Source organism: Desmodus rotundus, chromosome 11 (genome assembly GCF_022682495.2).
Source record: "Desmodus rotundus isolate HL8 chromosome 11, HLdesRot8A.1, whole genome shotgun sequence".
In the NCBI taxonomy this organism is placed as follows: Eukaryota; Metazoa; Chordata; class Mammalia; order Chiroptera; family Phyllostomidae; genus Desmodus; species Desmodus rotundus.
Window position 1 is genome coordinate 74,134,411 of NC_071397.1, and position 26,850 is coordinate 74,161,260.

The window sequence follows — 26,850 nt, forward strand, 5'->3', positions numbered from 1 at the left end:
TGGACCATCTCATGTAAGCCTGTGATTTGAATTACCTGTGATATGCCAATGCCGCCTGATTTTAGGTCTCCATCCCTGACATGCTTTCTGAGTTCCAGTACCATAGATTCAGTTGACTTGTCAACATATGTACTTAAGCCTTCATGCTTGGTCTCTTTTAAAGAACCAACGGCTCCATCACCCATACCGTATACAAGCCCGAATCTGTCCCTGACATCTTCCCACTAGTTTCCATGTTCACCCTTAGCTTTTGTAATCAGTCATCCAGCTCTCTAGGCCAGGCCACTCTTCATTTTATTCTCTCATAGAATCATATTCCTTTACATAATTTATCTCCGTTTAAAATGGATTCACCGGTGTGATTATTATTTTAATGTCTATATTGTGCCTTAATTCATACATCCATGAATAGACACTAGACCCTTTTGTGGCCACCACTGCGTTGCTGGTGCTTGCAGGGTGCAGACAGACTTGTATTGTGGAATCTGTAGCTGAATAATGCTGTGCAGGTGTTCATTACTGCACCTCCACATTATGTAGCTTATGCTCGTCGCTCTCGCTGCACCAGGAGCTCCTGGAAGCCAGGAGCTGTGTCTCTTTGTCCTAGGCTGGGCGTAATGTGGGCCACTCTGTTATAGATCTGTTTTAGTTCATGTTGAAATAGCATTGTTGAGGAGTGTTCTGACTTCTAAGGAGAAATTTAGTGCTGTTGCCATCGCCTGGTTGTGTCCTCCTCATGTGCACTTCCTTCCCACTGATCATTTGCGTGCACGCCAGGCTCTGCACAAGGCAAGCAGTGAGACCCGCTCCCTCCCTGGTGGTTCTTTTGGAGCGGCAAATCTGCTCCCGGCTTCTCGAGAGTCGTAGGGAAGAGCCCTTGCACAGGCGTGTCTTACCCAGTGCTCCGTGAGCATCTGTAAACATCTTTCTGTGGTGTGTAGGCCTAGTCCTGTACAGAAAGGGTTTTGGGTGATAATACGAGGAGGGACCCAAAAAACCTGGAATTTATTTATTTATAAATATTATAAGTTTATTTATAAATATACAGTATCAGAATTGTATATTTACTCTTACATGTTTAAACTTCAGTCGCCTTCAAAGTACTCTCCATTTGATGCAGTATACCTATCAAGGCATTTTTTCCACTGCTCAAATCAATTTTTGAACTCGTCGATTTTGAAGCCTTTTAGTGCTTCTGTTGTTTTTTGTTTCACCTCTTCCACATGGGCAAAATAACTCCCTTTGAGGACTTTTTTTCATTCAGAGAAACAAAAAAAGTTGCTCAGGGTGAGATCTAGTGAATTGGGAGGGTGGGGTATGGGAGCATGCCATTTTGGTCAAAAACTGCTGAACACTTAGGTGCAGGTGTAGGCAGGTGCAGTAGTAAATCACTCATCATGAAATGGGCAAATGGGTTGAAAGAGTCTTCAAAAAAAATTCACAGAAGCTGAACTCAGCCTCTCACAACAACACTAGCTGGTACACTGATATAGATGGGTTCCTAGAACACTCACCTAGTAGAGAAGCCTGTACTACAAGAGGCCCACCCTCCAGAAGATATTTCCACTTTGGGGGGTCCCCCCTCATATATCTCACATTTCTACTGTTATTACAATATGTTGTTGGTCCCATAACACCTACCACAGTGCCTTACCTCATAGTAGGTACTCATGAAGTGTTGGAATATTTGCTGTTAATGACAATAGTCTTAAGCTGTTTGTGCGTCCACATGCCCTGCCAAAGAAATGAGAAGTGTTGTTTGCCAGGAGATGCTTCACATAGCACATACTAAACAATGCAGTAGAGTAAAAATCAACTCCCAAATTAATTCTTATCTACAGGTGGTAAAATTAGTAATGCAGAAATGCCCACCTGTTTGATTTGTGTTAAGGAGATTAGTTTTACTTAGCACGTTATTTTCTGTACTTTATTGGAAATAAAAAGTGATTCATAACTTCGTGTTTAGAGAACCATGGTAGCTCTTACGAGATTGCTTATATTGCTCCTGAGCTGTAGATGGTCAAGCATTCTGATAAGTTTAAACATTTAACGATATCAGAATCCCTCCCAGGGTCTGTGTCTTGGTTCTCTGTGTCTGTCTTATCCTATCTCATAACTCTAGATTGATAAAATTTCTCCTTTCCTTAACTCTCTATACACAGTATCTTCTACAAGTTTTTAAATAAAAACATGAAGCGAATTTATGGATTGCTTCCCATGAAGTAAGTGCTATCAAGCAGAAATTATGATTATTTCTATTTGGTGGGTTAAGAAACTGAGACCTAGAGAGGCTGAGCAAATGACCCAAGGTCACACAGCTAGCAAGTGGAAGATCTGGAATTCAGAGCCAACGGTCTGGCTCTAGTCTGTATTTTCAATCACTGTCTTGTACTGACTCTAAATTCTGAAAATATCTGGATTTGAATATACTGGAGTGGGCAAAGGTAGGTTTATAGTTGTACTACAAATCAATAAAACAATAATTACTAAATAATAATATAAGAATAAACTGTTTCACTCTGAACTGTAAACCTACGTTTGCCCATCCTGTGACGTAAATAATATTAGAAAAATACATTAAATTTTTTTTTCATTTTTAGTGGATAATGTTGCTTAGGGTAGAGGTTGGAGCATATATTGTTAAGTTTTCAATGATTTTTGAAAACATGTATTTATATCCTAACTTCTTCTAGGAATGCTCTAAGGTAATTTTGGTGTAACCTGTAACTATGAACGTGGTCAGCCTGCGACAGTTCATCTAGTTGGTGGGTTTTCGATACTGAGGGCAGTGAGTGGTGAGTGTAATCCTTCCCACCAGTTCACGGTCCCCTGCAGCCATGTCAAATCTCCACCTAATTCAAGGCTCACCTGGTGGACCCAGTTCTGTTTATCAGGACAGCCACCAGTCCTGACCATGGGCTGTAGATGGGAACTTCTCAGTGACGCTCACGGATGTGACCTCCCACTAACAAGTTCCATTCAGTGATCCCGGCCAGGAAGTCTCTCCTGCGATATTGACCTGACCCTGGAGGCATCCTACTTCTTTCTGGGAGGAGCTTTTTTACTATGAAATTTCCTGTCTTCTCATTGCCCTCTTTACTTCTGCTCACTCTCAGAGAGAAAAGAAATGTATATACATACAACTTGGATCACAAGTTTTATACATTCATGGAATAACACCAATTTGGCTGACCAGAGGAAGTTGTCATTTTCTTTCCTGTGATTTATTTATTATTTTTTCATTTTATTTTATTTTATTTTGATATTGTTGACACTATTACAGATGTCCCCATCCCCCCACCTCTGCCCACGTCCACCCAGCCCCTGCCCCTGCTTCCCTCTGGCCATCCCCACACTGTTGTCTGAGTCCGTGGCTTAGGCATGTGTGTTCTTTGGCTCGTCCCTTCACCTTCTTTCATCCAGTGCCCCCTCCCCCTCCTGGAAAAGAAGTTGTCATTTTTAATGACGGTGAACAATTATTGGTAGCTAACCTAGATTTCTTTCAACTTTTGACTGTATCCATTCATCCAGTCTTTGAGGGCCTTCAGTGTGTCAGGCACTGTGGGGGACGGTGGCCGTGAACACGTCACCATCCGGTAGTCTGTAGCGCACTGAGGAGCCAGGCGCGGAGGCAGGAAGGTGCAGAGAGAGGACAGCAGTCTCATCTCCCCTGTGCGCAGGACTGTGTGTGTGTTTTCTTTCTTTTCTCCCTACACTTTTGTGTTGTGCCTCACGGACCTCTACTCCATACTCCAAAGTTGTGCCAAAGTGAGTTCAGAAATCTGTTAGTGAACAGCGAAATTGAAGGTAAAGGAGCCCAGGAAATGAAAAACCTTTAGAACTTTTTCCCTTATGAGTTGAGGATGTATTCACTCTTTTTCATAATACACTTGATGTATGTATTACTTTTTTATTCATTCTTATCACAAATAGATTAATGTCTATCAAAAGGGATTCATTTTGTTTTGCTTTGCTTTATATATTGAATCTTGTTTGTTGGATTATTTCCAGGCTGGAAGCCAGGACACTCTAAACTCCATAGCACTGAAGTTTAACATCACTCCCAATAAATTAGTGGAACTGAATAAGCTTTTCACACATACTATTGTTCCAGGCCAGGTAATGATTTTCTTGTTGCATATTACCTTAGAAATGTTACATTTATCTTTTATTGCCACTTTTAATGCCTCATTATTGGTGTCACAAAATTATCATCAGTGGTAATGTGCATTGGTTCGGTCTTTCTTCTCCTTTGGGTCCAAGAATTCTGAAGGCATCTGGTACTTATCAGCTGTTCAGAGATGAATGCTTTGCAAATGATTAACACAGTTTACCGAACTATTAGTTTATATTGAGATATTTTCGAGGGCATCCAGAAAAGTAAAATTAATATGACCACTTTCCCTGTAGAATATCACACAGATATTCTTAGAATGTTTAATTTAGTATTGCAAGCTTTAGTATAGTCCACTCCTGGGGTACGTTATGGCCATTTTTTAACTTTAAAGTAGGCAGGAATTTTTTTTTGTCATTTTTATCTTGATTTGATGCCATTTTGACAAAATTACTCAATTCAGCCAAAGGCAGAGACATGCAGCAGGACCATCAAGGAAAGGCCGCAGAGATTTTCCTGAGGATTTTAGTACTGTCGTTAAACTGAATGAACTGCTAATTGTACAGTTTTGCCACTCTTGATTAATCCAGCAAAAATTTTTATTGTTTGCTAGATGATAAGATATTCTTGTCTTTCCCTTTGAAAACTACACTCAGACATTAAATGTAAATAACCCTGTCATTGGTGGATCGGAGCTGAGACCACCTTTTCATTCCCATCCATAGAGCTGTTCGTTGCCATGAGGCCCTCTAGTCTCATTGCTGACTTTCCTAGAGCATCTTCCTGCATCTCTGTGTTTGAGGATAGACACTGCTACTTTAAGTATAACTTCATTCTGGCAACGGTGATACTGTTCTTTATTTTTTTTCCATGGAAGCACATGAAGCCATGGCCAGTTTGTACTATTATGCTTTTGGTATTTGTATCTTTATCAAAAGGAGAAAATAGGATACCGCCAGTAGTACCAGGTAGTTAAGGAGAAATATGCATTAAAACTTTGGAAAAAATTAATAAATGTTCATTTCTAGGAAAATTACTGCATAATATATACATTAATGTGATTTATAAGAAAGACAAAAATATATTTCTCACATAGACAGAGCTGGGCAAAAGTAGGTTTACAGTTGTGAGTACGCAAAACAGAGTTTACTCTTGTATTACTATTTATTCATTAATTATTGTACTATTATTATTTATTAGTATTATTAACCTACTTTTGCCCAACCCTGTATTTGGTCTTCCCCAATTCCTGACTCACAGATCTTGAAACCCTTGGAATTTTCCAAGTGTTGAGACTGATAAAGGTGTCTTTTGTCTTTCAAATGAGGTGTCTTTTGCAAAGCACCTAGGGTGGCAGCTGGTTGCCAGGAGACAACTCTGTTATTAGAGTGTTGGAACTTTCAGTTGGTTGTCCCTCTCCCCACACTCACCCCCCCATACACACACATTCACCCACACCTATAGGGAGAGGAGAGGTACTGGAGATTGAATCAGTCACCAGTGGCCAGTGATTGTGAATGACTGTGTGATAAAGCCTCCATAAAAACCCTGGATGACAGGCTTAGGAGAGCGTCCAGGTTGGTGAACACACGGAGATTCTGCCAGACTGGCGAGCCTGGGGAGGGCACGAAGCCCCCTGCCCTTTCTCCATGCCTTGCCCTGTGCATCTCTTTCGTGTGGCTGTTCCCTAGTTGTATCCTTTTACAATAAACCAGTGACCTGGTAAGTAACATGATTCTCTGAGTTCTGTGAGCCGTTCTAGCAAATTAATCGAACCTAGGGAGGGGTTATGGCAACCTGTGATTTATAGCCAGTTGCTCAGAAGTATAGGAGACAACCTGGACTTCGTTTGGCATTCTCAGTAGGAGGGGTTTGTTGGAACCTCCAATCTATAGCCAGTTGGTCAGGAGCACAGGTAAGAGCCATGGCTTGCAGTTATCTGAAATGTGCATGTGGGGGGTGAGGGTGCAGTCTTGCAGGACTGAACCCTTAGCCTGTGGAATCTGATGCTATTTCCAGGACATAGTGTCAGAATTGAGTTGAATTCTTAGACACTCTGCCAGTGTCCGAAAATTCGTGGTGTGGCGGGGGATCCCTGCCCTACATGTTGGAATTGGGTCCAGGAAACCTTCACCTTATGTAATTGACCTATGGGTCAATTACAGAGACCCTAGGCACATAGATTTACTAACTCAAGACTGAATACTGTAGTCACTGGATATAGCAAAAAAATTCAGTGCGATTCATTGTTCTTTTACTACATCCATAAACAGAATAGTTTATTGGTACTTGATTACGGTCCAGTAAGGAAACAAGAAGTATAGGGACTGTTTAAATATGCCAACATCAAGGGTAAAAATACCAGAAATAGGTATTCCAATGTCGGTTTTTTTTCCTTGTTTTAGCCTTGGAATAACTATTTGACTTGAGCAAATCACTTTCTTTTTTGGACCTCAGTTTTCCAATTTCTGAATTTAGGGGTTGGGCTACATTATCTTGAATGTCCTCCAGCCTTGCTGTGCTGTCCAGCAGTCATACAACTAACAGTTACTTACTATTTGTTGTCCCAGGAGCTGGGTGTGCTCTTGATTTTGCCAGCAAATATAAGGAATTGAGAAGAATAAAACTGATTGAGGGTCTTTCAAAAACTGTAGATGATTGCATTCAAAGATTTTAAGTGGTCTGTCTTGCAGCTTGGAGGGGCAGACATCCCTCTCATCTCAGTAATCTGATCAACCAAAACTGGTTTTATCTGCTCCAGTTTCAGAAAATTGGAGACTTACCCTTCTAGAGACCGAGTGGATGGTCAACTTGAGGTAGAAAAGGGAACTGATGGGCTGGGTGACTGACCCACCACGTGCCAGAGGTGATTTTCAGGGAAGGTTACCTAGGAGCTCACTGAACTAAAATGTTACTCTAGACTACCCGATGCTTCAGACACAATGCGGCTTACATGCGAGTGAGTGTTTGGTAATTTTGGACTGCAGATTTTCAGTAGTAATCAGTTCTTAGTGTGTTTCTCCCTGATGTGGATTTTCCCACATTTGTCTTTCTTTAATTTTGTAAAATTTTATTGATTATGCTATTACAATTGTCCCAACTATTCCCCCTATGCCACCCTCTACCCTAGCACACCCCGCTCTCTCAGAAAACCCCCACCACTGTTCATGTCCATGGGTTGTGTCCATGGGTCTTATCCAAGGGTAATAAGTTCTTTGGCTACTCCATTTCTTATATTATATTTTACATCCCCATGGCTATTCTTTAAGTACCAATTTGTACTTCTTACTCCCCTCACCTCTTCACCATTCCCTGACACACACCTCCCATCTGGCAACCATCAAGATGCTCTCCATATCCATGATTGTCTGTGCTTCTTGTTTGCTTAGTTTTTTTTTTTTTTAGATTCAATTTTTGATAGATAAGCATTTTTTGACATTTTATAGTTTGTAGTTTTGATCTACCTCTTTTTCTTAACTAAGTCCCTTTAACATTTCATATAATAATGCTTTGGTGATGATGAACTCCTTTAGTTTTTTCTTGTGTGGGAAGCACTTTATCTGCCTTTCAATTCTAAATGATAGCTTTGCTGGGTACAGCAATCTTGGCTGTAGGTCCCTGCTTTTCATGATTTTGAATATTTCTTGCTGATCCCTTCTAGCATGAAAAATTTCTCCTCCTTTGTAGGATGGCTCCTTTGTAGCTAAAACTGCTTTTCTCTTGCCATTTTTAAGATTCACTCTTTATCTTCAAACTTTGGCATTTTAATTATGGTATGTTTTGGAGTGGTCCTTTTTGGGTCCAACTTGATTGGGACTCACTGTGATTCCTGGATTTGCGTGTCTATTTCCTTCACCAAATTAGGAAGTTGTCTTTCATTATTTTTTCAAATAGATTTCCAATTTCCCGCTCTTTCTCTTCTCCTTCTGGCACCCCTGAGATGCGAATGTTGGAGTGCTTGAAGTTGTCCCAAAGGCTGCATATACTATACTCGTTTTTTTGAATTCTTTTTTCCTCTTGTTCTGATTGGTTGTTTTTTGCTTCCTTACATTCCAAATCATTGATTTGATTCTCAGCTTCATCCACTCTACTGTTGTTTCCCTGTAAATTCTTCTTCATTTCAACCGGTGTATCCTTCATTTCTGACTGGATCTTTTTTATGCTGCTGAGGTCCTCACTAAGTTCCTTGAGCATCCTCATAACCAGTGATCTAAACTCCGCATCTGATAGATTGCTCATCTCCATTCCATTTAGTTCTTTCTTGGAGTTTTGATCTGTGCTTTCATTTGGGCCATGTTTCTTTGTCTCCTCATTTTGGCAGCCTCCCTGTGTTTGTTTTTGTGTATTGGGTAGAGCTGCTTTGACTCCCCTTCTTGGTAGTGTGGCCTAATGTAATATGTCCTGTAGGGTCCAGTACAGCCTCCCCTATCACCCAAGTTAGGTACTCAAGGTGCACCCTTCGTGTGGGCTGAGTACACCGTCCTCTTGTAGTTGAGCCTTGATTGCTGTTGACAGGTCAATGGGAGAGACTGGCCCAGGCCAGTCAGCTGCATGGACTGGCTGTGGCCACTTACCACCAACCTCTACCCTCTGTGGAGGATAATCTATACAGTGGCAGGGTGGCAGTGTCCTCACATGGTCTCTAGCTGTTCACTGGGTGCACTGGCCCTGGGGTTTTCCAGGTTGTACAGGCCAAGGTCAGCCCCCACCTGTGTTTTGCCCAGAGCCACCCTTCCTGAGCTAGAATGCAATCTGAGAAGGTTGCTACTTGTGCTGGGCTGGAGATTACTGGGAAAGCCAAGCTGTGAAACTAGGCTGGCTGCTGCTAGTGCCTGACCTGGGGCCACTTAGCAAGAGGGAGGAGAGCTAGTGGATCAGAGGCTAGCTTCTGCTTGTTTGAGGGGATTTAGTAAATTGTGAAGCATGAGCCAAGGCCAGCCATTCCTATGGAAAAGCCATTGTTAACAGCTTGGATGTGCCTGTAAGTTGGATGGGTGGGACAGAGCTTCAGGGAATCTCTAGGGCAGGGCAGATAGTGTTAACTAGGTTGATGGAGTCTCAGATATGGCACCTGCCTGCAGGCTCTGTAGCTCTGTGGGGGGAGGGTTCAGAAAAGGGATGATAGCCTCTGCCTACCTTTGTGTGTTGGAGAAAGCTGTCCCCCAGCTCTTGCCCTGATGCCAGGCACTTCAGTTCCTCCCTGTATGCCACTAGTGCCTTTCTAGCTGTTACCCTGGTGCTGGAACTCAAAGGGAGTAAGTCTCTGTAAGTCCATATGTGGATTCTTTAAAAGGAACTGCTTGGGATTCCAGAAGTTTTCTCCTTCAACTCAGTCCCTGCTGACTTTTTACAGCCAGAAGTTATGGGGACTTATATTCCTGGGCTGGGACCCCTCACTCTCTAGATATCCCTCCCGAATTTTTATCTGACACACATGGATATAATGACCAGCCCATTTCACATCTGCACCCCTCCTAGCAGTCTGGGTGGATATGGTTTCTTCAATTCCGTAGTTGGACTTCCTTTCAACTCTGTTTCTAATGGTTCTGAGTGATGGTTGTTCTGTAGTTTTTTAGTTGCAATTTTGATGTGGTTGTGGAAGAAGGCGAGCCATGTTTACCTATGCCGCCATCTTGACTGGAAGTCCCCCACATTTGTCTTAATGTGTCTTTTGTTGTCGCCTCATTTTTTTTTTCTGGAATGACAAGACATTTAAATAACTGAAGTTAAAACAGAGATATGCTTCCTGGTCAAGATGGCATCATAGGTAAACACGGCTCGCCTTCTTCCACAACCACATCAAAATTGCAACTGAAATATTGAACAACCATCATGCAGAACCATCATAAATCGACTTGAATGGAAGTCTGACAACTATGGAATTAAAGAAGCCACATCCATTGAGACTGGTAGAAGGAGCATGGATATTAAATGGGCTGGCCCTACACCCACGTGGATAAAAATTCGGGAGGGATATCTCAGAAGTAAGCAGGCCCAACTCCACAACAGGACCCCAGTCCAGGGTTCCAGTGCCAGGAAGATAAGTCCCCACAACTTCTAGCTGCAAAAACCAGTGGGAGTGAGTTGATGGAAGAAACTGGTGGAGTTCCAAGCAGTTCCTCTTAAAGAACCCACACACAGACTCACTCAGACTCACTCCCTCTGAGCTACAGCACTGAGGTGGCAGCTTGAAGGGCACCTGTGGTCTACTGGGAGAGGCTGAAGTGTCTGACATTGGGGTGAGCAAAGGACATTGTCCCTTTACTGAGCACTGCCCCCGCAGAGTCACAGAGCAGGCAAGCTGGTACCATATTTGAGACTCCATCAACCTGGCTAATACTGTTTGACCTGCCTTGGAGATCCCTAGAAACTCTGCCCTACCAAATTTATGGGCCCACCCATCCTGCTTTTCCATATGAATGGCTGCTTCACGACTTCCTAAATCATATCAAACAAGTGACAGCTGGCTTCAGTGAGCTCAAGGCCAGGGCACTAGAAGCAGCCAGGTCAGTTTCAGAGCTTGGCTTTCCCAGTAATCTCCAGCCCAGCACAAGTAGCAACCTTCTCAGATTGCATTCTAGCTCAGGAAGGGTGGCTCTGGGCAAAACACAGGTGGGGGCTGACCTTGGCCTGTACAACCTGGAAAACCCCAGGGCCAGTGCACCCAGTGAACAGCTAGAGACCATGTGAGGACACTGCCACCCTGCCACTGTATAGATTATCCTCCACAGAGGGCAGAGGTTGGTGGTAAGTGGTCACAGCCAGTCCATGCAGTTGACTGGCCTGGGCCAGTCTCTCCCATTGACCTGTCAACAGCAATCAAGGCTCAACTACAAGAGGACGGTGTACTCAGCCCACACGAAGGGTGCACCTTGAGTACCTAACTTGGGTGATAGGGGAGGCTGTACTGGACCCTACAGGACATATTACATTAGGCCACACTACCAAGAAGGGGAGTCAAAGCAGCTCTACCCAATACACAAAAACAAACACAGGGAGGCTGCCAAAATGAGGAGACAAAGAAACATGGCCCAAATGAAAGCACAGATCAAAACTCCAAGAAAGAACTAAATGGAATGGAGATGAGCAATCTATCAGATGCAGAGTTTAGATCACTGGTTATGAGGATGCTCAAGGAACTTAGTGAGGACCTCAGCAGCATAAAAAAGATCCAGTCAGAAATGAAGGATACACCGGTTGAAATGAAGAAGAATTTACAGGGAAACAACAGTAGAGTGGATGAAGCTGAGAATCAAATCAATGATTTGGAATGTAAGGAAGCAAAAAACAACCAATCAGAACAACAAGAGGAAAAAAGAATTCAAAAAAACGAGTATAGTATATGCAGCCTTTGGGACAACTTCAAGCACTCCAACATTCGCATCTCAGGGGTGCCAGAAGGAGAAGAGAAAGAGCGGGAAATTGGAAATCTATTTGAAAAAATAATGAAAGACAACTTCCCTAATTTGGTGAAGGAAATAGACACACAAATCCAGGAATCACAGTGAGTCCCAATCAAGTTGGACCCAAAAAGGACCACTCCAAAACATACCATAATTAAAATGCCAAAGTTTGAAGATAAAGAGTGAATCTTAAAAATGGCAAGAGAAAAGCAGAGTGTTAGCTACAAAGGAGTTCCCATAAGACTTTCAGCTGATTTCTCAAAAGAAACTTTGCAAGCAAGAAGGGACTGGCAAGAAGTGTTCACAGTGATGAAAAGCAAGAACTTACAGCCAAGATTGATCTATCCAGCAAAGCTATCATTTAGAATGGAAGGGTAGATAAAGTGCTTCCCACACAAGGTAAAGCTAAAGGAATTCATCATCATCAAGCCATTATTACATGAAATAAAGGACTTATTTAAGAAAAGATCAAAACTATAAACATTAAAATGACAATTCAACAACTACCAACTACTGAATATAAAAAATAAAAATAAAAACAAAAACAAAGTAAGCAAACAACCAGAACAGGAAAAGATCATATTTATGGGGGTCATTTGGAGGGTTATCAGCTGGGTTGGGGAAGGGGGAGAGAGGGGGAAATGGTGCAGGGATCAAGAAGCATAGCCCTGGCTGGTGTGGCTCGCAGGATGGAGCACTGGATGGAGTGCTGGCCTGCAAACCAAAAGGTCGCTGGTTTAATACCTAGGCAGGGTATGTGCCTGGGTTGCAAGCCGGGTCCCCAGTTGGCGGTGTGAGAGAGGCAACTAATTGATTTATCTCTCACACATGAATGTATCTCTTCCTCTCTTTCTCCCTCCCTTCCCTTCTCTCTTAAAATAAATAAGTCTTAAAAAAGAAGAAGAAGCATACTTTGTAGGAACAAAATAGACAGGGTGATATTAAAAATAGTATAGGAAAGGAAGAAGCCAAAGAATTTACATGCACAACCCATGAACATGAACTAAGGGGGAGGATTGCTGAAGGGAAGAGGGGTACAGGGTGGAGGGAGACAAAGGGAAAAAATGGGAGAACTGTAAAAGCATAATCAATAAAATATAAAAATATACTACTGGAGGGGTGGGAGAGTGAATAACAATATTGAAGAGATATTATATTATTAACTCTGAATTGTTTTATAACATTAGAGGTCATCATTTTAAGATTGTATGATTGCATTTGATATATGCCAAAACGTAGCATGTCTCATTAAAAGAATGTAAATAGCAAGATCATAATAATATTTCGAGAACTAGAACATTTTGCAGAAGTAGACTATTTTGTACTATCTTTGGGGATTTTTAGGTTTTTTGTTTCTGTTTTTGTTTTTGTTTTTGTTTTTTAGGAGACCCAGACAGTGATGGAAGAGAAAGTATTTAGATTATTGATATTACATTGTATAGTTTATCATATAAGGAGCTTACTACATTATCACTCAGGGCCTGCTTAGAGTTAGCAAACCTGGATTTGTTTCATTTCTTCCTGACACAATTGTTATATTTAGAAGCATGCCGTGCTTCTCTCTCCTCTCTTTCCCCCACTAGCAGTACCCTTGCCTAGGAGGCTCTTCTCCCATCCAAATGCTATGTAGTGTACTACTCCAGGCTGCATTGGGCCCACCTGCTTCACATGGCCTGTGCAGAATACCCACTTTTGTGAGCTTCTGCAGTGTCTACAGGTGTGTTTGGTACCCTTCGCACTGCACATGATCGGATTACTGCGTAATGTTTCGTGGTTTAGTCTAGAAGACCTCACGTTGCTTCTGAGTTCAAGTTGCTTATGAGTCCAGCTAAGTCTGACTCATGCACCCACATGACACTGCGTGGAGAGTAACTGCTCTAAACTTACCTGGGGTTTGTCTGATTCCTGGTGCTCACCTCGTTTTTCTCTCCCATTCTCAGGTACTTTTTGTGCCAGATGCCAACTTTCCTCCTAGTACCTTAAGGTTATCGTCATCCAGTCCTGGTGCTACTGTCTCTCCTTCATCATCAGATGCAGAATATGATAAACTCCCTGTATGTGTGTCTTCTATGTACTGTAGTTTATATTTACATGTGAACTTATAGAATACATTGTTATAGAATCCTATGTGTTCTTTTTCATAAGATTTCGTCTTAAATTCTCCCCAAAGGAGCGGGGTTAAGTGTAATTTGTTGTTAGTTGAGAGAATGCATTTTATCCAAAAGAAACGTGTTCACCTTTAAGGTCTCAAAGCCGAAAAAACATGCCTTGTTGATACGAAAGTATGAAGTTAAACTCTCACCGAGACTGGTAGTTTATTTGTACTCCTTTTATTCCTTTTTCTAAAGAAGTTGAACCATGAGTCAATGTGAATTCATTTACTTAGATTATTTTCCAAAGACATTGGATGAGCCATTTTGGGGGGTTAATATATATGCAGTCTTTAAAAAATTTCACTTTGATTTACATACTTATTTTTAGATATGTCATATTTTTGAATGATGAAAGGTATTTGTCTTATTTACGTTTCAGATAAATAGAAACAGGTTATTTACAGGGAACTATGTGGCTTGATGTATATAAATAATCTGTTTTTGAAAAATTGCTTCCATTTGATTTTGGGAATTTTTGCTTTTTAAAGGATGCTGACTTAGCAAGAAATTCCATAAAACCCATTGAAAGAGTCCTATCATCTACTTCTGAAGAAGATGAGCCGGGCGTGGTAAAATTTTTAAAAATGAATTGTCGATACTTCACTGATGGAAAGGTATTATGGCAGTGTAATTTGTTTCCTTTTCACGGAATCTATGGAAAAGTAAAGTAGGTTTCAAATTACTGAAAGCAGGCTATATTAAATTTACTTCCCCAAAGTTTCAGCATAAGATTTCCCAAGTGCCCATTAATTGTCCCCAGTTGAATGCCTGGCATTGAGGGGAATGTGATCATTGAGTGGAAATATGCTATTTTTTTACCCTAGAGTTATCATTTTTAGTTCTTGGCCTATAAATTATTAGGGAGACAGCGTAGTATACGTTTAACACAAATGCTGGAATCAGACTTGCTGAATTTAAATTCCAGCTCTGCCACGCATTAGCTCTAAGACCATGGACAAGGTATTTAAATTCCCTAAGCTTCTATTTTCCTCATCTATATAACACAGGAACAGTAATAAAAGTTAACTAGTAGGGTATTGTAATTAAAAGGGAAAATTCACATGAACAGCTTAGTACCTCACCTGGAAAATGGTGAGTTCTCAACCCTTTTGCCGCCAAAGATGCCAATATTAAAATGTGTGCTGTTGTGTGTTTAGTTTTTTGGTTGTTGGTATTTTTTACAAAGAATGAATCCAACTTTCAGTGAGCCTCTGAAGAAGGGGTTGTGTTGCTATAGAGTGGATTCCTGTTCTGATAGTACAGATCTGATGGCAAGTTCCAAATAAAAGGAAGATGCAGTATTGATATTGACTTACAACTTTTTCAGTCAAGAACAAATAATGCTTGAGACGCAAACGTTTTTTACAAAGGTTATCACCAAAGTCATTCAGAGTGCACAATGAAGTGTTGACCTAAATGGAGCCATCTGTATCCCGCGCTGTCTGGTAGATAATATGCTTGGGGCCACCAGGATCTGTAACACGAACTGACCACGCTTTAGACTTTTAAGTTCCTGCCAAACTGCTGGGTTTTGCTTTTAATTTCCATAGTTCAGCTATATTCACTTCTGCAAAAATTTTGTATTCCTGTTCGTGTCACATTTTCCCAGATGCAGGCTCTCTAAACGTTTGAGAGAGAATGTGAGGGCTGGTCTCTGGCACTGTGACTCGCAGACAGCTGCTCTCCTAGCACAGTCCCATACCCTCGTGGGACACGTGATGGATGCGTACTGAGTGAATTGTAAAGTGCCCCGTTCTCAGTCGGGAAAGCATCTGGGACAGCCCTCTCACTTTAGGGGCAGGAATTGGGGAATCCGAGACTTCTCTGTGTAACCCAAGATCCCAGCCCAGTCACGCTCCTGTAGTCCCTGTGCTAGAAGCAGGCTCCATTGATGGCCACGGGGAGCCCAGTCTGTTTCCTCTGCCTCTCCACACAGCAGTCTACACTGCGTTTCTTCAGCCTGTTTTTCCAGCCCTCTTAAAGGGGGTGTGATTGTCACGCAGGAGACTGTGGTTCACCAAAGTCAGCGGAATTACACACGAGTCCATTAATGCTCCTATGATGGTTGCTTCCTGCCTGTAGTAATTCTGTCCTGTCCATTTGTCCTACAGGGCGTGGTCGGCGGTGTCATGATTGTCACTCCTAACAACATCATGTTTGACCCTCACAAGTCTGACCCCCTGGTCATTGAAAATGGGTGTGAGGAGTACGGCCTCATTTGCCCCATGGAGGAGGTGGTTTCCATTGCCCTCTACAATGACATTTCCCACATGAAGATCAAAGATGCCTTGCCGTCGTAAGACACGCTTCTTGTTTCTCAGGAAAAAGTGGGGGTGGTGGGGAGCGGTGCTTGGGAGAATTAAATGCTTGGGAGAATTGAAAAGTGAGAGCCTTGGCCAAGAGCAAGAGATTGTGTGGAGGTGAACTTGAACGTTCGCTATGTTTAAAAAAGCAGAAAAATGAGAGGAAATCCCATGATAGAGTCAGCAGTAGGGAAGGGTTGAACATACGAAAATGAAAGAAGAAAAGCAAACTAGCGAGCACACAGAAATGGTATTTGTTGGGCTTATTTGGTTTGAAAAGCAATGCATATTCTTAATGAATTTATGAAAGAAGAAATAAAGTTTTTCTGAAAGAATTTCAGTGTTTTCCTCTCGGTTTAATTGTTAAGCTGAGTTATGTTCTTTATTCAAATTCTGGGCTAGGTGGTCTTCCCAACTCCTGTCTCCCCTCCATCCTGCACAGCACTGGGCAGCAGCCACTGTCCCCGTAGCCAGGCTACCTACGTGGTGTGAGGAGGGCGTTGTTCCAGGTGTTTTGTCTCTGAAATGTGGGTGAATATTTAGTCCTGATTAGCTTTGCCTTATAAAACTGAGTAAGTTAGGTAAGTTAGTTTTTTTTTAAAGGAATTTCCCCACGAAGAAAGAGAAGGAGAGTTAAGAAAGATCAGGGATTTGATTCCCTTGTAGAAATAATCTGATTCTTACTGTCATTTTGTTAATTTGCTTGTTTCTATATATACTATAGCAGTAAATCTTTAGAAACTCTTAGTGATAGGAAGGCAGTGAGGCAAAGCCATGGGTCCTAACGGTGCAAAGGGAACCTGGTCCTTGGGACTCCTGAAGAGGAGGGAGAGGAACTAGGGAATTAACCCAGACACAGGGGGTTTATGCCAGGAGGTTCCCCTGGACTCTTGCAGTCCTCAGTATCTGATCTTCTTGGCCCTTACCCAACTCCAAGCCACCGAAGCTACCACTAAACATAGGCACTGAGGCAGTTCCTAAATTCTGCTGGAAGTGAGAGGTTTAGGAGACAGTCCTGCATAATGATTAGGTCCGGAGCCACACTTCATGGGTTTCCCCAGCTCTGCCACTTACAGCTCCACGACCTGCGTGAGTTAATCTCAAACCTGAGTTTTCTCATGGTAAAATGGAATTATTGGTATTATTCAGCTTATATAGCGCTACTGTAAGAACTAAGTGCATTGATACACGAAAACTCTTAGAAAATAGCCTGATACCTAATAAGGGTAGGCTGTTACTGTGTGAACCTTTAATTCATATCTGAAACTCTGTTCATTGTGCCATGGAAGTCTTGTAAACCTTGCGGATTGAGGCTTCTTATGCATGTTAGTGTATGAAGAGAGGTGGGCCCTGCGCCCTCCCCTCGAGGAGCCTGCAGTCTACTGGGTACAACAGACAGCTGGGCAGAAGTAGTCATTGGAAGGCACTGTACACATAGAAGGGTCCACAGCATTCCATGAGAAACATATGAAGGAGTGTCCTGCTGCCTTGGAGTCTTAGATGGAGGCAGAGGAGAGGCAGTGAGGAGTCAGTTTTGGAAAGAAAGAATAAACATTGTGTTCTCTGTGGAAAAAGGAAGGAAGATAATAGGTAAAGTTATAGTTGAGGGTGGCAGTGGCTGGTCAGGCAAATAAGGGCACTTCTTGCCTAGTGATGACTTCTAATGGAATAATACTATTATACATCTTCAGCTTAGGATGTTAAGTATCCTTTTTAATAATAGAAAGGGGAGATACATTTTACAGGAAGATTTCTCTCATTGTGAGATTGTGCTTAATGATCTGGGACACAGGGCTAATGGCATACCCGGGAGAGACAGAAGAGTTAAGAACTGGCTGCTAATGTGATGAAATTATTTCAGAGTTACGCTCTGATTCCTGCCTTTGACTCAGGTATATAAAGATTTTTCAGTCTAATGAACAACATATGCACCAATGAGCAGAACAGATTATATGAGTGCACTCAGTGTGAAATGCACTTAGTATTATTGACTTCAGAATTCCATCACTTGTTGAAAAGTTTAAAATAGGTTCAAATTTTATGGTAAAACAAGAACTATAAATTATCCAGCTGCCATGTGCAAATTGTGTGTGTGTATATAAAATCTCTCCATCCTCAACTTCAAGCTTTGTATTTTTTGTGTAGGACATTTTGTAACTGCAGCTGCCACAGAAAGTAGGAAGGGAACAACTGAAAGGATTATTGATCATCATTAGGTGCCTGGCTGAGTCCAGAAAACATTCAGCAGCAGCAGATTCGGTTCACACAACTATGTACTTTGCCCCAGCGGTACTTTGCTTGGCAGCTGCAGTGCAGAAGAAGCAGATGACTAAATTAATCTCAGCTTGGAGTGGAAAGGAAAACAAGGAGGGAGGGGTAGACAAGAAGGTAATACAGGAGGCTGATTAGAGTGCAAATGTATTCTTTCTAGGGGTCGAGCTAAGTAGATAAGGAAGCAATGAGAAAGGGGTTTGGACACTCATGGAAGAAAGTATTCCTTATTGACCAAATATGTGAAAAGCTCCCAGGTTTCTTTGTTGCAGGACTTCTTATAGCCTTTAATTAAATTTTGGGTCACAGCATGTAAATTATGCCACATTGCACTAATTCATTTGACTCTAGAATATGATCGAGCCTTTTTAGAAAAAAAAACTATTTCTGAAATCTGAAAATATTATTTTTAAAAAGGGGTTTTCTATCTCTGTTTTTAACCCAGTGTAAATGCTAAGGTAAGTGAAAACATGGATTACTCCAGCTATTTCCAGTCATGGTTTAAAACATATGTTTTTTGTCTATTTATCTTAAATTTTGGAGAACATGTTTATTTAGTATTTTTGTATAACTCACATATGGGTAGTAAAGAAAAAATTGATTGCAGCCCAGGTCAGGAAGTGTCAGCTGATAAAACCAGTTACCCATCGCCATAGAGTAAAATGATACTGTTATAAAATGAAAGAGTTAAGAAATTTAAGTATTATAAGAACTTCTTTGATTTACGTCTCTACATATTTTAAAGTTACAAAATGGAACAGGTAGTGTATACTCACAATAATAGTGGAAGCTTCCTCTGGCTGTCTTGGGAATAGAAGGATGTCTGTCATTGGAAGCATTAGATCCTAAGTCATGAAACCTGAAACTAGGGTTCAGGGCCAGTCACTTAAATGTGTAGCTACTCGATCTATGAGTCATTCAGAATTAATGTAGTTGGCTTATGTAATATATATATATATATACATATATATTATAAAAAAGAAAAGCTTTTCATATTTAAGGAATTTTAATCGAAGTACTAAGATGTCTCCTCTGCTTTGTCTTTTCCTTCATGAAAATCAGAAACATCATTTTATCATTAGAAGCTGGTGTGACAGCCCTGTGTTCATAAATGACTTCAGACACCGTCCATGTCTTCTAGCAGGATGTACAACTTTCACGGTTCTGCGTTTTGCCACTCCTTCTAGTTGATTTATGTTTCATTTTGAAGTTAATTTTTTAAATTTCATTTTCTTATTCTGAAATCATTTACCCATGAATTTAAGTTGTGGCATATTTATGTTTTGGTTTTTGGCTGGGTTTTGTTTTGGTTTTTGCTTTTCCTCCATTTCGTTTTTGGTTTTGTTTTTAACATTCCATGTGCACCCACCATTTTTCCCTCAACAGTGACCTACCTCAGGATCTTTGTCCTCTGTACAGGCCTGGAGAATGGGAAGACCTGGCTTCCGAGAAGGATATCAACCCGTTTAGTAAGTTCAAGTCTCTCAGCAAGGATAAACGGCAGCAGAGCGAGGAGAGAACCATCACTTCAGATTCCAGATCAACAAGGCCTTTGGAGAAATCAACAGAACACACACATACGAAGCCCTCAGACAGCTTGGTGTCAGGAAAGTTAAAGGACCTGGAATCCTCTGTGGAGGCAACCCATGGATCTACCACAGTAACTGAGGTCAGCAAAGGACCTCCTGACACTCACACTGCGTTTAAACCTGTAGCCAAAGAAAATTCCCTTTTAGGAGGGGAAGATGAGTTCGTTGACTTGGAAGAACTTCCTTCTCAAAATGATAGTGGAATGGACAAGAGACACACCTCAGAGGAGCGCCTTTCTCCTGACCCCGAGGAGCAACGGAAGGCTGAGTCACAAATAATCAGTTCTGCTGTGGAAACGCAGGTGCAGTCAGCCCTGGACTTTTCAAGAACAGAGAGTGATGCTGAACTGAAGGGGGCCCTAGATTTAGAAACATGTGAGAAGCAAGATAAAATGCCAGAGGTGGACAAGCAGTCTGGCTCTCCAGAAAGCCAGATGGAAAACACACTGAACATACATGAAGATCTAGATAAGGTTAAACTTATTGAATACTATCTTAGTAAGAACAAAGAAGGGTCACAGTTATCGGATAACTTGCAGGAGGCAGAATTAAGTGATGGCAAAAGTATTGAGCCAGCAGGAATAGACATCACCCTTAGCAGTTCTCTTCAGCAGGCTGTTGAGCCCCCAGCTGAGGGCCATAAAGACCCCGATAAAAACTGGGTGAAAGAGAAAACACCCCATCCACTGCAACTAGGCTCTTCTACAGAAGAAAACATGAGTAAAGAGCCTCTAGGCGACTCTTTGGAATCCAGTCTGGACAATCGCTGTCAAGGCGCACAAGTAGATAATAAATCTGAAATCCAGTTGTGGCTGTTAAAGAGAATTCAGGTGCCCATCGAAGGTAAGCCCCTTTGCTTTAATGTCCTTATCTTCTGTTACGTGGTTGCCTTTCTTAGACGTGCATATGCGGTAGCACAACCAGTCCGATCATTTGAGAACAATATTTTCTCAATAGGGCATGTCTTTACTGATACATTAATAATTGGAAAATACTAGCAATATGCAGTATCTAATTTGAAATTTTAGATGACATAGATTTCTGTTTCAAAAGTAGTTTGCTTATTTTAATCTTTTAAGTAACTTTCCTTTTTTACCTTGAATTTCTAAATCTAAAGGAGTTTGAAATATGTTTTGAAGATATTTCAGTTCTAAACTGTTACATTATGGTGTGATTGGGTCCCAATATCATTCATTAAAAGTATTCTTGTGGCTTGTCACAATTTCCCACTGTTTGGTATTTTCTGGTTTTTATGCTTATTCATAATACGTAGCCTCTCAGGTGATGCAGACCAATCTGAAACGTCCCAAGCTCTCTCCTTGTGTGATCCAGAAGGTCTGAAAAGTTTATTAGTCCCAGTGTGATGATGGTGTATGATGTTTCTGCCATGTGTTTTGACTTTGCATCACTAAGAGGGGATTAAACTATTCTTTGTAAGTTTGAAAGGTTTTACTGTCACCAATATTGTCCCTATTGAAGATATTTTGCCATTGTGATTCAGATATACTTCCTTCAAAAGAAGAGAAAAGCAAGACTCCACCCATGTTTCTGTGCATTAAAGTGGGAAAGCCAATGAGAAAGTCCTTTGCCACTCACTCTGCAGCCATGGTCCAGCAGTACGGCAAGCGCAGAAAGCAGCCCGAGTACTGGTTTGCTGTCCCTCGGGAGAGGTGAGTGTGGGCTAACATGGAAAATCTGTTGGTCAGTTAGAGTCTCATTGCATCTTAATTATTTTTACTTAATCTTAAAATACTTAATTTTATCCTTAAGAGATTTCTCATGCACATTTTAGAATTTCTAGAAGAATATTTGAGTAGCTACCTGCTGACAGGTGGTTTCAACCTAGCAAATTGGAGGTCATCATTGGTACTGTGTGCGGAACCACTGTCACAACTTTCTGCACAGTTGAATTTTAAATTAAGGAAGATTTAGATATTCTGGAGTGCCGGTAATTGGAAGTGCTCTTCCGCTGAGAGCAAGGAATTCCGTGGAGCAGATCCAAACCCCTCTAATGCTGTAGAGAGGCATGATTGTAATTTTTAAAGTGCTGCTCCTTCTGGGGAACTAAAGATTGCTTTGGCCTCGTGGAAGGAGTATCTGTGACTCAGCAGCTTGAGAAGCATACCATGAGCCAGGGAGTATATACCTCCAGAGGTTTGCATTTTAAATTACCAAAGAAGAAATTTTATTGGTTATATCACAGTCCAGGATAGCACGTAGTGCATAGAACTTCTTCAGCAGTGCATCACTGAATTCATTTTTATAATAAAAATAGGAAACATTATTTTTAGGAAAAATTATTTTCCTTTACTATATGTGGTGGAATAAAAATGCCTTAAAGAGGCATTGCAGTTAGTTTTCAAAATCGTTAAACTGACATACTTCTTTTTCCTGACCATTCATCAAACATCAGCATCTCGGCAGAAGTTCTGGCACACACGTGCCAAGAACACGTACTCAGCGCACTTCCTTAAGCATGAATTGCTAATAATAAAGCAAAATTAAATTCCAAGCAAGGGGACGCTATCAGGCTGATTAGTATCCAGAATGAGAATTCTCATCAGGAATTGTCTCATTTAATGAATTATAATTTAATTTGAAAAAGAAATGGGACTTAAAAGTTTGGAAAAAGTTCATTGCATTTTAGTTAATGAATTCGCTAATATCTTTTCACTGTCTTAGACACACATCTATGTTAACATGAACATTAAACGTAATTTGTTTTGTACTTACGTGATATGCGCCTCTACCCACACCCATGACCCCCACAGTATCTCATTGAAACTTTAATCTGGGGATACTGTGGAGATAAAAAGAAAATGTGTCTTCTGTTATTATTTTAAAATGTTTCCACAGAAGCAATGTAAATTTTTTTAGTCCTGTTAAAATCAGAGGTTGAAAATCAAGTGTCACAGCCAAACAATACCTTAGGGATCGAAGCCGATTCCTAATTTTGTAAGTTAGGGAAACCAAGCACTGAAACTTTCAGCCATGCGAACTTCGGGGGTCTATCAGAAAAACTACCCATCATATGTAGCACTTCCTCCCTGGGAAAATGTATTATTTATAACATAAGGAAGGGGAATCATCTAGAATAATTATAGCAACCTCACACATGTAGTTAATTTTACTCTCATTCTTTAACCCAGAAGAAGACTGTAATGCTGAAATAGTACTTCTCTTTGACCTTTTTTGTGAGCTGTCTAAAGTAGGTCACTTGTTGAATTCCATTATATTGTATTTTATAGTTAGTGTCCTTGACTTATCAGTCTTTGGCTAGCAAATAACCTGGCAATACTTAGTTTTCTTTCTTGAACTATTAAATAACCAAAAATTGTCTGGGAAGTATCATATCTCACTGTATTAATGATGGATTTTTTGTGTATATGTTTGGAAATTTTTGTTTAATTGCTCCTTTATGTATTTGCATTTCAACCTACCCTAAAGGAAGCCACACTGTAGTTTAAGATTGAAAAAGATGGAGAAATCTTATAGTTAATTCCTACTCAGAACTCCAGGTACACAGTAGGAAATAAGAAAAGGTTATTTTTATTTTTAATTTATGAAATTCTCTAGGACTTAAGGCTCAACAAAATCCTGAAGGAGCCAGGAAGTAGCGTGCAATGATTTTCTCACTCTGATGGTGATTTCTGGATTCCCTTGCTACGAGAAACTAAACGTTTCTGCTTATTGGATCTTTACATGCATTAAAGTTTCAGCAGCTGAGTTCCATCCTAACAGTGGCTCCCTTTCTAGGTTACAGTGTCCTCTCATGGACCTTCTAGACATGACAACTTATTGTCATCTGCTCAGGCACCAAAGCTCCTTGTCATAGGAGGATAATATTTTGATGTTGACATGACTTTACAAATGATTTCACTATTCCTCTCCATACTTCTTAAAAATTTTTGTGCTTTTTCTTTTTGTTATTATTACTAAGAAATTAATTCTACCAAAAATATCCCTTCTGCATTTACAGTGTGCTCTTTAGCTCATTTAACTCCATCATTGAATGAATAGTCTGCCAAGTAAGAAAACAGGGAGGGCGGGGGCAGGGAAAGCGTGGATGGGAAGCTGCATATGGTCTCTGTCTCCTTCGCTTTCAGTGCGACACTTGTTATCAAATTTTAGATCCTAAAAATTAGAGATAAGAAGTAGTTTACCTAAATACATAATATTTTTATTTAACTCAGTTGAAGTTGTCAAAAGGTCTAAGACAACCGTGGATCCAAAATGCTGCTAGTTCTTCTTGCACACTGATACACTGCCACTTGAGACAAGACCACTTTTGCTGAGGAGTAAGTGTATGTCAACTTTAAACCCACCCTGCTTCCATTGCCACTTGTGGAATCCTGGTTTTCTCTTCAATCAGCCCAAGATGACAGTGGGGTGTTTGGGAGATTCACAAAGTGTCCAGAACTTGACATAAACCTGGGATTTCACAGGTTTTTGAGATTCTCACTCTTGATGCTAATTTACACATGAGGACACTGGATATAATTCTACCTTATTTTAATTATCCGTACAGGATTTCTCCACCTTGGCACAATAGACATTGCGAGCTGCATAATTTTTTGTCCAGTGAGTAGTAGGATGTTTAGCAGCATGCACAGCCTTTACCCACGATGCCAGTAGCACCTCCCCAGCTGTGACAGCCAAAAGTGTCTCCAGACATTTACAAATGTCCTCTGAGGGACAGAATCATGTCAAACTGAGAACCACTGTCAAGTATTATACTGTTAGACCAGGGCCTACACACCATCCTGAAAGTGACTATGAGCCAGAATAGCCAAATCGTATTGGAATTTGCCTACTTAAAACATTATTTGGACTTCCAAGCAAGATGGAGGCATAGGTAAACATGGCTCGCTTCTTTGTACTACCACATCAAAGTTACAGCCAAACTTTAGAACAGCCATTGCCCGGAACTGTCAGAACTCGAGTTGAATGAAAGTCTGACAACTACAGAACTAAAGAAACCATATCTATCCAGGCAGAAGACATGGATACGTGGAACAGGAGGATCGCACACCCACAGGTGATGGATAAAAACTCAGGAGGATTATCTCGGGAGTGAGAAGTCCCAACTAACACCAGGCCCCCAGCCCAAGGTTCCAGTGTCAGGGAGATAAGTCCCCATAACTTCTGGCTGTGAAAACCAGCAGGGTTGGAGTTGATGAAAGTAACTACTAGAATCCCAAGTGGCACCTTTTAAAAGGGCTGCATACGGACTCAGACTTACCCCTCTGAGCTCCAGCACTGGGGTGGCCGCTTGAAAGGTACCAGTGGCTTATAGGGAGGAACAAAGTATCTGGCATCAAGGCGAGAACTGGGGACAGCTTTCTCTAAGACACAAAGGTGGGCAGAGGCCATTGCTCCTTTTCTGAGCCACAGAGCCGGAAGGTTGAGGCCATATCTGAGACTCCATTAACCTGGCTTACATGGTTGGCTCTGCCCTGATGAATCTGTGAGGCTTCACCCCACCCAACTCACAGATGTACCCAAGTTGTTAACAGTGGCTTTTCCATATGAATGGCTGGTCTCAGCTCAGGCTTCACATCTTCCTAAATCCTCTCAAGCAAACAACAGCTAGCCTCCGTGAGACCCAGCACCATACCTCTACTAACTGACCCTACGACTGGCACTAGCATCAGCCAACTTTGGATCACAGTTTGGCTTCACATGGGAGCCTCCAAGCCCAGCATGAGCAGCAGCTCTCTGCACATTGCTTGGTAGCTCATGCTGGGCAGCCCTAGGGAAGATACAGGTGGTAGTTGACCCTGGCCTACATTTTCCGGGAAACTCCAGAGTCTGCACATCCAGTGGACAGTTGCAGACCACATGGGAGCACCACCACCCCGCCCCTGCTCCGCTGATCCTCCATGGAGGGTAGAAGTTGTGGTCAGTGGTCACAGCCAGTCCTTGCAGCTGACTGGCCTGGGCCAGTCTCTCCCATTGACCTGCCAACAGCAATCAAGGCTCAACTACAAGAGGAGGGTGTACTCAGCCCACACAAAGGTCACACCTTGAATACCCAGCTTGGGTGATAGCAGAGGCTGTGCCACAGGACTCTACAGAACACCTACTGCATTAGGCCACACTACCAAATAGGGAGTCATAGCAGCTCTACCCAATACACAAAAACAAACACAGGGAGGCTGCCAAAATGAGGAGACAAAGAAACATGGCCCAAATGAAAGCACAGATCAAAACTCCAAGAAAAGAACGAAACAAAATGGAGATGAGCAACCTATCAGATGCAGAGTTCAGAACACTGGTGATGAGGATGCTCAAGGAACTTAGTGAGGACCTCAGCAGCATAAAAAAGTTCCAGTCAGAAATGAAGGATACACCGGTTGAAATGAAGAAGAATTTACAGGGAAACAACAGTAGAGTGGATGAAGCTGAGAATCAGATCAATGATTTGGAACATAAGGAAGCAAAAAAGAACCAATCAGAACAACAAGAGGAAAAGAGAATTTTAAAAAATGGGGGTAGTATATGCAGCCTTTGGGACAACTTCAAGCACTCCAATATTTGCATCTCAGGGGTGCCAGAAGGAGAAGAGAAAGGGCAAGGAATTGGAAATCTATTTGAAAAAATAATGAAAGACAATTTCCCTAATTTGGTGAAGGAAATAGACACACAAGTCCAGGAAGCACAGAAAATCCCAAATAAGATGGATACAAACAGGCCCACTCCAAGACACGTCATAATTAAAATGCGAAAGGTTGAAGATAAAGAGAGAATCTTAAAAGCAGCAAGAGAAATGCAGCTAATTACCTACAGGGGAGTTCCCATAAGACTCTCATCTGATTTCTCAAAAGAAACTTTGCACACTAGAAGGGATTGGCAGAAAAATTCAAATTCCTAAAAAGCAGGGACCTACAGCTAAGATTACTGTACCCAGCAAAGCTATCATGTAGAATTGAAGGGGAGATAAAGAGCTTCCCAGACAAGAAAAAAACTAAAGGAGTTCATCCTTACCAAACCATTATTTTATGAAATGTTAAAAGG

General features: G+C 41.4%; 1 protein-coding gene across 7 annotated transcripts in view; it reads left to right on the forward strand.

Moving 5' to 3' along the window:
- Positions 1-26,850, forward strand: part of NCOA7 (nuclear receptor coactivator 7) — a 146,051-nt gene that overhangs the window by 81,958 nt on the left and 37,243 nt on the right. For 5 of the 7 annotated variants that reach the window (XM_053913721.2, XM_053913720.1, XM_053913719.1 and 2 more), the window contains 6 exons: positions 4,012-4,119; positions 13,458-13,571; positions 14,159-14,284; positions 15,782-15,966; positions 19,631-20,676; positions 21,335-21,503. In XM_053913721.2, coding sequence (XP_053769696.1) covers positions 4,012-4,119; positions 13,458-13,571; positions 14,159-14,284; positions 15,782-15,966; positions 19,631-20,676; positions 21,335-21,503 — 1,748 coding nt within the window. The remainder of the gene's footprint in view (positions 1-4,011; positions 4,120-13,457; positions 13,572-14,158; positions 14,285-15,781; positions 15,967-19,630; positions 20,677-21,334; positions 21,504-26,850) is intronic. The other 2 variants (XM_053913724.2, XM_071219683.1) reach the window with 2 other exon arrangements.